The 14117-nt window shown below is 31.7% G+C and overlaps 1 protein-coding gene across 1 annotated transcript; it reads left to right on the forward strand.

Annotated features, from left to right (window-relative positions):
- Nucleotides 1-2978: 2978 nt before the first annotated feature.
- Nucleotides 2979-10352, forward strand: LOC144853560 (acyl-CoA 6-desaturase-like). The gene is made up of 12 exons (XM_078711306.1): nucleotides 2979-3021; nucleotides 3354-3535; nucleotides 3989-4138; nucleotides 4834-4980; nucleotides 5523-5624; nucleotides 6271-6330; nucleotides 6734-6860; nucleotides 7156-7232; nucleotides 7348-7445; nucleotides 7987-8163; nucleotides 9014-9139; nucleotides 9555-10352. Exons 2-12 carry the CDS (start codon nucleotides 3359-3361, stop codon nucleotides 9616-9618), a joined length of 1305 nt encoding a protein of 434 aa, XP_078567432.1. The 5' UTR covers nucleotides 2979-3021; nucleotides 3354-3358; the 3' UTR covers nucleotides 9619-10352.
- Nucleotides 10353-14117: the final 3765 nt, after the last annotated feature.

Genomic DNA, 14117 nt, shown 5'->3' on the forward strand with positions numbered 1-14117 from the left:
AAAATCAACAATAGCATTGAACTCAACCAGACTCAGTAGAAGGACCGTAGATACTTTAGTTGGAAGACATCTGGTAGTTGTTGTGCCAGCAATAGTGCTGTACTTCCTCAGCCTGCCTTGGGATCGGCCTTGTAAACCTGGGTCTAGTGGCACAGGAATTGTTAACTAGTAGAATGCCACTAAGGTGTTTGGTGACTGGTTCTGCTCCACTATCCACATAGCGTTGCAAGACCACCACTACAAATGCTAGAACTGCGCCCAGTACACCGATACGGTACAAGTCTTTCAAATGATTAGGCACCGATACAGTAATATAGTATATATAATTCAAAAGCAGAATATTGTAAGAAATAATAATAATAATAATAATAATAATAATAATGTTATACTGTTCTTTTGTTGTATATTGTTGTTGGTTTAATCACCCTTGTGATGTTCGAATGTATTTTTAAAAAATAGGGTGTTATTTTTCTGTTTGTTTATTGTAAAAGTAAGGTGAAAAAAATAAATAATTGTCCTATTTTGGGCGATTTCTACTTGTTTTCGAGATATACGATATACAATTTGACGTTGCAGATAACATATTATATACTATGCGCACAAATCGTATATTGTAGGCATATTAATTCAAGCAGTTACACATTTACGTACAAATTATTGCAAAACACCTCATAACATTATGAATCGTATGTTACTGACAATAATGAATGTACGGTATTGTTATACAAAACAATAGTATAATTATGTAGTAAATCACACCTGGTAAATAATAAGAAAAAAAATGTTTTTCTATAGAATTTAATCCTTTAAATGAATGCAGCAAAAGAATATGCTTTAATGTACGGTATTATTATACTAAACAATAGCATAATTATGTAGTAAATCACACCTGGTAAATAATAAGAAAAAAAAATGTTTTTCTATAGAATTTAATCCTTTAAATGAATGCAGCAAAAGAATATGCTTTAATGTACGGTAATATTATACAAAACAATAGCATAATTATGTAGTAAATCACACCTGGTAAATAATAAGAAAAAAAAATGTTTTTCTATAGAATTTAATCCTTTAAATGAATGCAGCAAAAGAATATGCTTTAATTGAATTACGGACTCTATCATCTACACATCTACACGGTAAGTGTTACCAATTGCTGAAAACAAAACAATTGATTAATCAATCTATCAGATATCTTCATTTCTAAAATTAATTTTGATATTAGGCTAAACTATATTTACTATCCACAGTATTATTAATGTATTTTTTGTCATTATGTCAGTCGGTAGCAAGTCGTATGTAGACGAATGACGAATATTAACTTATACGCATTTTCCTTAATTATGTTTATATTGTATTGTATTGTCAATAATTGGAATATCAGTTTAAATATAATTTTAATTTAAATACCTGTATATAAGTTTAAAATGAAGACAAGTTTGGAAATATTTTTTAATCGAGTAACGATATGCACATCAGACGTCTTATTGTCTTTAAGCAGCATATTATCCCAAATTACCGGGTATATAGTGTCCTCCCAAAAACATGAAAAATGAAGATTAATACAATCCAATGCCATTTTGCAGTTTTAGCAGTTATTCACTTCTGTAGAAAGAAAAACGTCACTTTCACTTATAAAAACATTTAGCGAAGCAGTTTTTACAAATAAACAATAATTTTATCCAATTTTTGGTCAAAGTGAGCACCGAAATATTATGTGACATTAAAATGGCATATCATCAACAAACAAATTGTTTTAATTATCTTTTCAGGGGAACAATATATCGTTTCATATTAATGAACCCCGTTTATTATTATATGTTTTAATCGATGTATTTTGCCTCTCTAGAGGTATTCTCTGCGGGAATTATATTTTTCTCAAAGAAAAATCTCTAAGGAAGATATAAAATGTTATAATGCACCGATAGAAAAGGAATAATATGTAAATAATAACTAATGATAATAATAAATGTTACTAATTGGTAAATTCTTCGACCAATCTCTTCCACGTATTACGAATTTAGTTAAGAAGATGGGGAAATGTGTCCCTTCCTTTAGAGACGCAAACTCTAGCATACAGTATGTTTTTAGCCTTTTTCAGACTTACTTGTTTACTTGTTTACTTGTTTCCCGTACACTTTCGTCTACGGGATCGAGGCGAAGCACTCAGTGCTTAAAAGCCCCTCTTAGCAATAAAATCATATTCAGACGATGCTGTTGGTTGTTGTACTAAGTATCTTGACTATAAGCCTACAAAGTACTGCCGAAACTAAGTGTAAGTAGGCATAATAATATAATAATAATATAATATATCCACGAATGATATTTGGAAGAACAATATTTGTATATAGGCCTACTCCTCTATTGCTATAACCTATTTCAGTTTTAAAATCTTAGCTTGTCTTTATTAACTATTCTTTTAAAAATAAGATAGGCCTATTTATAATCTTTCTAAAGCACATCTTGTATTGTTTAATAGGCCTGCACGAGTACTTACTGCATAAGTAAACTTATTATGTAAGGAAAGTAACTGTAGAAATAATGTTTTCTTTTATTTAAAGCACTGGTTGGTGAAAATATGGTGGGACAAGGTAAAGAGTCAACAAATTTGACTTTAACACTTCTACTAAAACATTTATTTTATATAAATCTATATATTTTGCATATATTGTATTTGCATTAAAAATAAAGCGATATGGTGATAAGATAAGATAAGATAATAAGATTTATTAAGGTGCACAAAATATTTACTACTGATTGTTCAACAAAATTAATTGATAATAAATCATTATTTCTTATATTAAATAGAATATCAATTTTGAAAATGCATAATTAAATGAATGAAGAAAGAAACAATAATTAAAACTGTTACGTCAAAAAGTCGAGCGGCATTTGTGAAATATTTCTTCTACAATAACTATTCGTACTAATATTATTCTGTGATACTAAAACCACGCCCTCAACATCAACAATATTATTCCACCAAAAAAAGACCAGGTATAGCTTGGCGGTTGCAGCATACAGGTGAGTGTTTTTAAGTCTTAAATCTCGGACATAATATAATAATTATAAAATACAATACTAATTTCTAAAAATAATATGATTATAAAGATAACTTGAATGAGTTTGGTTCAGTAAAGAATAAGACGTATAGTAGGTCATGCAGCTTTCTACCTAGGCATGTTGCAGGCCAGGGCATGGCATATGTCTGATACGGATATGATACAGGATGGATTGCCAATCGGGAACTTATGGGTACCGTACGTACTTAAATCAAATCTTAAATTTAAGCCTATTGCGCAGTTGGGCCTTTTTAGTACTTGGAATCAATTCGAATAAAACTTGATATATTATAGACGCGATGTCAAAGCTACACACAAGAATATACACTTGGCAGGAGGTTAAATGTAAAGATGGTAAATTGAACCCCGAAAAGTGGATTGTTATTGACAATGAGGTATACGATGTGACCAACTGGGGAAGAAAACACCCAGGCGGTAGTAGAGTTATGACACATTATGCTGGACAAGATGCGTCTGTAAGTAGTAACATTATGCCTGGAAAAGCAGGCCTACAGGCCTATTACCTGTATGCGAAATTAGGTGTGGTAATGGGAATTAATGTGCAATCTTGGTACATGTCAATCAAACTGTGTTCAATCGTATGATGTCTGGCTTGTATGATTCTAATTAGCATAGAGATAAAGGAAGTCCAAAGTTTGAGTTTGATTCTGGCGCTAAAATGCAATGCTATTATTAATCTCAAAAGTCCATCTATTGATAATGTTGATATACTTTACATTGATAATTTCTATCGCCCTAGTTTCTATGAACTCTAAAACATATTTTTTCCAACTTCTATTGCAACAGATTTTTTTAATGAAATTATGTATATTTTAAATTTTTTATCGTGTTTGTAGTTATATAATTTGGCAGGGAAAAAAATTTAATTTTGTATGAAAAAAAATCAATGTTTTTTGTTACTTTTTCAGGAAGCATTTACTGCTTTCCATAAGAACCAAAAATATGCTAGAAAATTTATGAAAGCCCTGCACATTGGTCGAGTAGAATCAACAGCAACCAATAGAAACCAAAGTGTTATTAAAGATGTACTTAATCTTCGACAGACAGCTGAAAAAATGGTTTGTTTAATTTTGGATGTTTCATTTTTCAATAATCTTCATTAACTCTAGCACCATCTTTATAAGTGACTTAGATAATTCCAGAGGGCGCCATATTTCAAAGGTCAATCGGGGAAAAAAATGTCCATATGGAACTTTTTGTCCTGATTGTCCTTTGAAATATGGCGCCCTCTAGAGTTATCGAAGTCGCTTACTGTAATTGTACAAATGGATTGCCCTTATGCTTTACTGGAAAATAAGGAAACTTAATGCAATAATAAGAATTAAGATTATGCCCTCTACGGATCTACACCAGCCAACATGAATGCAGAGAACCTAACATGCACACTGTAAGATGCTCCTCTGTTCTATTAAGCTCTGTCGACACTATCAAACTTTATGTGTCAAAAATATGTGAACACGATTACATCATATCACTACCAGTACCAATTTGGTACTGTAGACAGAGCTTTAAATAAAACTGTATGTACACAGAACCATCTGAAGGACGAGGCAACCAAGACTTTGAGTCAATATGGCACAGATAAGCTTGAACTTAATATGATCTAACGAGAACCGGTGTTTGAACATGATACATCCATATATATGCCAACTTTCATATGCCTGTTTCTCATATATTCATACAATTGTGGTTGCTTATTCTTAACCACGAAATAATTTATTGTTTTAAATTTGTTTTGATTTGTTTGTTTCAGGGTTTATTTACAGCTAGTAAACTATTCTATATAGTCCATGCTTTGCAGATCATTCTTCTAATTGTTTCAGGTTACTTCCTAATGTATTATTTTGGAGTAACCATGGCTACGTACACCTTGGCAATATTTATTTTAGGCACAGCACAGGTAATTATTGTTTCATGTTTTGTATATGTTTTATTGTGAGTGAGTGGCCAAGCGGGTTAAGACAGTGGAACCGTAATCCATAGCCATAACATAGACAAGGTTTTGAGGCTCACTCGCTCTATGGTTATGGCGGTAGAAGTCTTCTCGGATAAGGACTATAAACCTAGGTCCAGTGTACACACATTGCTTGTGTGCACTTTAAAGAACCTAGTAAATCTTTCGAGACGAGTATGGGGTTACCCTGGTGTACTAGTTCACACACAGCCACTGTGTCGTGGACAGACGAGGGAGTGCTAGAATTAGCAGCACTGACATGACTTGGCCCTTATGGCAGAAGCATGTAGTTGAAAAGTGTAACATCTGATCAATGATCCATTCGTTGGAATCGTTTTTTCTTTTTTAGTTCATTTTGTTTAAATTCTTGAGTAATTCTCGATTGGGACTCGAAACATCTTCCAGCCTGACATTCATTTAACTTAGCTCCCTGATGTCAAAGTTGATTCTAAGTACCTGGTAATATTAACCATATTTTCTCATTACAGGCTCAGGCAGCTTGGTTACAACATGACTTTGGACACAACTCAGTATTTAAAAACAATAAATGGAACCGAGTAGTACATTTTCTAATTATGGGTACTCTTAAGGTAAACTCATGATCTTATAATAATCTCATGTTTGTATCACAGTTTCATGATTGTAGCATGATCTTGTGATCCTATCATTATATCATAATTGTATCATTATTATTTATTGATGGTATAGTCATGATCGTATTATCATGATCAGCAGAATTTTAACCGGCTTAAAATATTGAAAATGTATTTTTTTACAATCTCTGTTGGAAACTGTGGACGTTCGTATATTCCAAAAGAAGGACACACACCTCCCAATGATTTTATAGGGGTTTTTTATTGGTGTATAACTGTTTTTCATTTGAGCCTTGATCATTAACCAATATATAAATAAGTTAAAGCAAATCAAAAAGAATGTGAACTTTTCTAATGAAGGCTGATGGGCTTTCTAGGACTGCATACCATTGACATATGCTGCAGTCCTAGAAAGCCCATCAGCCTTCATTAGAAAAGTTCACATTCTTTTTGATTCGCTTTAACTGTATTTTGTGTCTTTTATGTGTAAACTGACTTTTGGGTTGGGTCAACCGGCTCAGCTACAGTGATTAAGTTCACTTAGGTTGACCCTGGTCTCCCCAATTTCATTTTTTTTTTTTATGTATATACTGAAATACACCGAATAAATAATGAAATGAAATCTAATGATCTGCTTTTTTAGGGTGCATCAAGTAAATGGTGGAACCATATGCACAACCAACACCATTCAAAACCCAATGTGGTAAGAGACAATCAAAATGAATACAAATGTTATCGTTTAATTTAATTGTAATACTAGTATAGAGCAAGTTTGCGGTACACCACAAGGATCTGAATCACTAGGTGTACAACAAACAAAACTTTACCAATACAAATTTTCTTATCAGAATACACTATACCTTATCTATTAATCTTGATTCAAAATCGTACAAACTTGGCTGTGATGTTTACACAAAATAGGTCGAATACTGAGGTTATAGAGTATATACCATTTTGCAGTGAGTTATTGTGTACTGGCAAACACTGATAAGGAAAGAAGTTATAGATTACTTTTAGCACAGAGGTGACAAATAAAGGAAGAAAAAAAATATTAAAAAATGCTTACTACCAACTACCAATATTTATTATGTTTTGCGTCACTGTAGATTGACAAAGATCCGGATGTTAGGCTTGAGGCATTGTTTGTGGTTGGTGAGAAAATGCCAGTAGATGTTGCTAAGAATGGCAAGTCCAAGATGCCATACAATCATCAACACAAGTATTTTATGATTAGTGAGTATAAACTTGGCTTAATTAAATATTCAAATATAACTGTGGCACTCTGTATGTAATTTTAGCATCAGATCTATTTAGATGTAACAATAAAAATATGCTTTAATCGTGATTGAGCTGGTGGATAGATGGATTTAATAGTAGGCCCTATGGATATTGAACTATTTACCACCTAAGGGTATGTTCAAACTCATGGCTTGACGAAATGCTACAGATCACACGGTCTGAATGTTGCTTAAGAAGTTCTCATGAATATGTATATTAGATAAATGTACAAATGTTATTATATTTTCAGTTGGGCCGCCACTTTTGTTTCCAGTTTATTTTCAGTTTATGCTATTCTGGTACATTTTAACAAGAAAAGAATGGTTGGTAAGTAAATTGTCATGAATTCTCCAGTGAAATTTTAAATGGAATTTCAAAAAATATAAATAATTATACTTAAAACGATTTTGTATACATTTATTTTGTGCTTTATTTTCTGCAGGACCTCTTCTTTACGCTGTCTTTTTATGTATTATTTGGTGCCGTATTTGGTAGCCTAATGTCTTGGTGGAAGGTGATTTTACTTTATGAAGGAATGAGGTAATAAAATTTACTGATCTTAATATACAAATTATTAAAAGTGATGAGATTAAAATGAAGATGTATACCCAATATTTTTTTGCTGTTCAAAATAGAATGAATTTGTGTATTTACATGCATTTAAATATATAGTCTTGGTTGGTGTATACATAAAGTTTAGGTCAAAGGTCAAATTAATATTAAAAACTTGATTTCGACCTTGTGTATTGAAAGACATCTTTAGATTTCTTTTGTTACTTATGATTTTATTTTCATGATTTTGTTTGTACTAATTCTTAACAAAATAATTTGTATTATTATTTGTTCATTTTATGCATGGATTTTTCACTTTTATAATATAAAAGTTATAATAAAAATAATTATGCATTTACAATAAAAACCAAGGATCCAATGGTCATTCCTCAGCAGAATCTCAATGTTTATGTAAATTGTAATTTTAAATATTTATCACAGTTTGTTGTAAATTATTGTATTATTACTATATTAAAGCAATCTAGAATTTCCTTTATTAAAAGCATTAATAATTGTTTATATTTCATAGAGTTTTAGAGAGTATCTGGTTTACATGGGTGGCACAAGCTAACCATATACCAATGGAAATTGACAAGGATTTGCAACGACCATGGTTAGAGCTACAGTTGAAAGCAACCTGCAACATTGAGAAGTCTGTGTTCAACGACTGGTTTACTGGTCATCTCAACTTCCAAATTGAGCACCAGTAGGTTTTCTCAGTAACCATACACCCTATGAAAATGACCAGTGTCTAAAAAATGACCAGTGTCTAAAATATGGATATATGTAATTCTCAACCGAGTCACTTATTATTATCCTTCGTACCTAGCATTTCTAATTTTTATGTTAAAATCTAAAAATTTTTTTTTTCAACATGGCATTTTTCTTGCAATATTTTAATTGAAAAATTGGAATGGAATCATGGCAACTAACATGAATATTATGTTTGTTGATTCTAATAATAAATCCTATTAATGTTAGCGTCAATACTCAATTCTCAATTACACCTCTTGAACTTTAATCTTGTATCCCAACATGCATTTCTTTGGATCTGTCCTTGATGCAAGATGCATTGCTTTAATTGTTTCCAAAGAAAAAACCTACATACCCACCAACAAATAAAGGTGCTAAATGATCAAAAATGGAATGTTAAATGTTTTCAAGGAATGTAAAAGGATAACAAATTAAACTCAATAATATAATATTTTATTCCTTTCACTGATAAATTAAAATAGTTAATTATTAAGATAGTTAATTATTAAGATAGTTAATTAAAGCACTGAGGAGCGTCAAGAGCTGTCAAATGGCGTGTCTCTCATTTGTTGTGATGAATTTAAAAAGGCCTTTGCTTTCCCTGATCAATTAATTTCCTTGTTTATTTAATGCGGTTTAAATACAGAAAACTTCAAAATAGAAAAACCATGGGCAACCAAATTGACCATTCCACTGCAGAAATGATGATGATTATAAAAATCCTAAAATATCATTCTATACTAACTGTTCAATCAAGAGCATCTAAATATTAATGACAAACAATTGTTTCTTATTTTTTCCAGTCTTTTTCCTTGTATGCCAAGGCATAACTTACACAGGATAGCACCTCTTGTTAAATCAGTCTGCAGGAAGCATGACATAGAGTATAGAGTAAAGACACTTAGTGAAGGCCTAACAGATATCTTGAGGTAGGTACAGATTTACTTTGGTAGAGAAGAAATATCAACTCAATTTCTAAACTACCTGATTGGCTAGCAAAAGTAGGTTTGGTTATAACATAGTGGTCATTCTCAGAGTCCGGTCATCTCTCAAAATAACCTAGGGGTGAAACGAAAATAATTATTATTGTGCAGTTGACAACCCAAATAATGGACTGTACCATTTTTGCAAATGCTTGTGGAGTGTTTAGTTATGTTCTTTTGTTTCCAATGAAATAGTTGCTTGCTTAATAATTTTCTTCCAAATACATTCCTGCCTACTCCCTAAACTTTACCAACTCTTTAGTGTTCATTAAAATGTTTGAAGATAATATGAAGATTGTATCTGTAATATGAATATTTTATATATGTCCCAACTAATCTATGCTTTATCATTTTTCGTCAGATCACTTCATAAATCTGGACAGATTTGGTTTGATGCGTACTATCATCTTCGTCATGATCTTTAATTGCTAGTATGTATAACATACAATTGAGGTGACCAAGGCATCAGGTTCAAGTAAAGTGGGGCCAACTAAAAATATGTTTAGCATATCCTTTCTGTTTTCAATACCAACAATTTTGTTTTAAAAACTATTTTTTTTTTAAATAACAAAAATAACAAAAACAAAAAAATTGTTCAACAATAACTTGTAAGTTATTAATTTCACATTTTATTTATTAAAACAATTCTGGAAGTTATTAAGAAACTGGGTGTTTTAGCCTAGAACCTTTTTCCATATATAGAAAAACACTGCTAAACATATTTTTTACTTGTCCATTAGGTAAAGAAAACACACACATATATATATATAGTATTAATAGATCAGTTTTATGATTTTCATTTAGTGGCATTTATGTCACAATTTAAACACCTTTAAAGCTCTCTCTACACTATAAAACTTTATGTGACAAAATGTGATGTGCCCATATATGGACATGATGGTGTCATATCACTACCATATTTGGGAATATCACTACCACATTTGGGCACATCACACTTTTTTTGTCAAACTAGTTTGATAGTAGACAGAGCTTAAGTGATGTAAAATATGATGCAGCTGTTATGTAAACAAATATTATATTATTTTATTATCGTAATATTAATGTTTGCAATATCGATGTGCAAAATTGCCATACAGATGGATAATTACATGAAAGGGACATCTAGAAGATTGGACATCTTTTCATGTTAGTTCTTAGAAAAAAAGTAAAAAAGTACAATGTAAGACAAATATTAAAAAAAAAATTGGTGGTTACTTATATTAATACAACACTTTAAAATTCTAATAGATAATGATTATTCTAAATTATTTTTTTTTAAATTTGCGAGTAATATATTTATATTAATTATTAATATTTTTATTTTTAAATTAAAACTAAAACTATAAAAAAAAATATATAATAATAATAGTGTGATAGCATACAATGGTTTAGAAAGATTTCCTAGTTAAAAGTAGTATAAAAACTGAGCAATTTGATACCACCAGTAAAAGCAACTGTCCTATATAGAAAGAATTGTCTTTTAGCCATTGTACAAGACGTGTGTTGGCTGAGACAAGCATAATGTCTGAAAAAACACATGCCATGGCGTATGAATCTTACCAGATGATTGGCTAACAATTCGTTATTGAACTACCCTCTTTGAAGAATTTTGTTTACCAAAAATGGCGTGTGTGTTGACGTGACGGATGTAACAATTAGCATAATGAATGGCATATGAATCTTACCAGATGATTGGCTAACAGTTCGATAAACGTTTCCTATCCCATTAATCAATTTGAGATACCACAAGTCAAAGCTATAACATTATTGAACTCTTCTCTTGAACTGATTTGAATTTTGTTTAGCCGTACATGACGTGTTGACAAGCATAATTTCCAAAAAAACACATGGCATGGTATATGAATCTTACCAGATGATTGGCTAAAACATAAAATTGTTTAAAATTTGCTGTCATGAGATGATTATTTCTTTTACAAATTCAGTACAGCAGTATGTCATTTTTTCCCTTTATTTTTGACCTTTATTTCCCCGGATCAGGCCAAAAGGGTACGGTACCACGCATACATTTATAAAGCCTGCATAAATATGATGAAATAATCAGTACATAATAATCAGTTAAAATAAAATTAGTTTTTGCCCTCATATATATACTATCTCTAGATTGATGATCTGCTAGTGTGTTGTCCTTGGAATATGAAAAGCCCCAAAATGGTATTGTGTTTTGACACCATGATATGAGGCATCGCATCACTATATCAGGCATAAGGTGCTGACTATCCTTATTTAAAACGATTTGTTTGTTATCTCTGCCGTTTTTAAAATGCTGCCCCATAATCTTAAGGACTGGTTGATTGGGAATAGTTCGTTTTCATTTAATAGCATGTTATTGCTAACCACCTGGATTCTAATACTGCCACCACAGCACCAGAAGCATCTAAGAATAACCCAAGGGTATTGAAAGGTATCACATGAATAGGAAGATATAGTCTTAGTCTATATGTGCGGGGCTGAAGAGCTATAAACACCCTCTAGTCCTCTATAAAAGTTGGAATGTGCACAACTCCTTATTACATGGGTTGCCATCATTGTAACAAGGTGGCATCACACTTCATCCCCTGTTGAAGCTGTTCCATGCAATTTCAGAATATTGTTTAAATACTTTAACATGTGCCCAGACAGCCTCTTCCTTGTACTTCCGAATATAGACCACAAATTTGTCGCCTTCAAGTTAGTGTATCTGTGTGAGGTTCCTCCCTCATTTGTAAAACATACATAGATGCATTCAGATGCATAATTCTTTCTGAGCATTCTTTGGAAGTTCTTTGGTTGTCTGATTTCATTTGAGCGACTCTGCAGTGATCTTTTTGCTCTGCTCTGTATCATGTTATTGTTGACGGCAAGTAACTGTTTGTTCAACCTTAAATGTATCCACATTTTAAATGCTCATAATTGATTGAACGTATATTTTGAAATCACGCTCTAATATCATGAGGACTTTGTCTTCAATCATTTTCGAAATCCTATGCAAAATCGATTTGTTCTTTGTCAATATTTGTAATGGGCATCATTTATTACCCATTTATTTCAGCTAAAATTTTTTTTTTCTAATATAGTTTCGTTGATTTATGTTCTTTGGGCACAATCTTGGGTTGAATAACTGAACACTACTCATATTTCCATACTTGTTTGAAAGATTTATATGAGGTCCTGCCTTAATAAGAATATTGCTATATGTCTGCATTGAGCAGTTATATTTTAATAGTGTTTAATAATCCCCCTCCTTTGTGAGAGTGTAAAGTGGCATACATTCCCACATTTACTCTAGATGATGGGAACCGTTCCAGCATTGTTTTACAAACTTCTTCTTGGCACTGAATCTTGTGTTGAAAGCCTGAACACTACACTTGTGTCCATACTTTTTTGAAAGATTTATGTTGGATCCTGCTTCAATGAGAAAATGGCAACTGCGTTGAGCAGTAGTTTTTAATCTTTAATCATTCCCCTCCCTGAAGAGATAGTAATGTGGCATATATTCCTACATTTAGTACGGTATGATGTTAGGCCTACATTTTCCGGATTTGAAGCTTGTCTATTATTGGTTTCATGATTTAAATTTCAACTATCTTTGACTGTAACAGCCATACGTGTAATGTTTTAGTTATAGAAACTGCAGTATACTCTGTGTGTACAATATTATTTCTTTTCTTATTGAAACTTGTCTCTAATATTATTATTATTATTATCCTGATGCTTCATATTAGGTCCATCTTTGACTAGAATCAACAGCAATGATTGCATTGAAGAGTATAGGAATCAAGCTATTAATTTGCTTAGCTCATGGTAGCCTGTCATCTAATATATATCTTTATAATATAAAGACATCTATCTCACACTGTCTTTTTTTCCAAGACCGTGCTGTTTTTCTTAATTCTTTATGTTCAAGTTACAGAGTTATTTTTTTTAGATTTTCCTCAAATTAATTTTTATCTGCCTAATTTTCCATTGTTTTATTATGTTTAATAACTATTTGTATTTGACTTTCAACATACATTGTGTAGCAACTGGTGTATAAGATGAGGTGTTAACTCCAATATTCTTCTGCTAAACCTACGTCATCAAATGGTTCTTGGATTAAAGGGTGATTGCTCTCATAAAATGTGCATCTTATAGTAAGTGATGTACCTTCCCACATTTCCTAATAAATCTTACAGAACAGTAATAACATTTATGGGTTACCTTCTCTTAAGCTCTGTCTACACTATCAAACTTTATGTGACAAAAAAATGTGATGTGTCCTTATATGGACTTGATGATGTCATATCACTACCATATCTGGCTATATCACACATCTTTTGTCAAACTAGATTGATAGTGTAGACAGAGATTTATCTATTCTTCCAGATAGCCTTTATTTTTTAACTAAGAACTAGATAATACTGTAGGTAATATATGTTTTCCACTACCCAAACAGTTCTCACATGTCAGTACTCTGTAATACCAATGACAGGAATTAATGATAATGAAAAGTCTAATGTCACCTAACTTGTTCAGGTTGACTCGTTTTATTTCTTGCCGCAAAATAACTTTTTTGAATCAAATTCTCTAATAGTTCATTGATTAATAATTTGCATCAACTCCTTCTTGCAACAAGAATATGCAATATTTTGTAATGTCAATAATGCGCCATGCTATATGAGACATGTCACATGTGAATGACCTGGTATAGAAAATATTTACCAGGTTTGGCCACTTGGCTTGATCGTATTCTCAAATAATGCGTTGATTAATAATTTGCATCAACTCCTTCTTGCAACAAGAATATGCAATAACTGTAGCTGCGTTTTGCAGCAATATTTTGCAATGTCATCGATGCACCATTCAGTATGAGACATGTCACATGTGAATGACCTGGTATAGAAAATATTTACCAGGTTTGGCCAATTGGCTTGATCAATTCTCAAAT

This window comes from Antedon bifida, chromosome 1 (genome assembly GCF_963402885.1).
Source record: "Antedon bifida chromosome 1, ecAntBifi1.1, whole genome shotgun sequence".
NCBI classification, from domain to species: Eukaryota; Metazoa; Echinodermata; class Crinoidea; order Comatulida; family Antedonidae; genus Antedon; species Antedon bifida.

Bases quoted from the DNA above. Each gene is read 5' to 3' on its own strand.
- LOC144853560 (XM_078711306.1), top strand. From the start codon at position 3,359: ATGTCAAAGCTACACACAAGAATATACACTTGGCAGGAGGTTAAATGT. The intron at 4,981-5,522 runs GTAATTATTGTT...TTCTCATTACAG, and splicing joins TTATTTTAGGCACAGCACAG to GCTCAGGCAGCTTGGTTACA. The intron at 9,140-9,554 runs GTAGGTACAGAT...ATTTTTCGTCAG, and splicing joins GGCCTAACAGATATCTTGAG to ATCACTTCATAAATCTGGAC.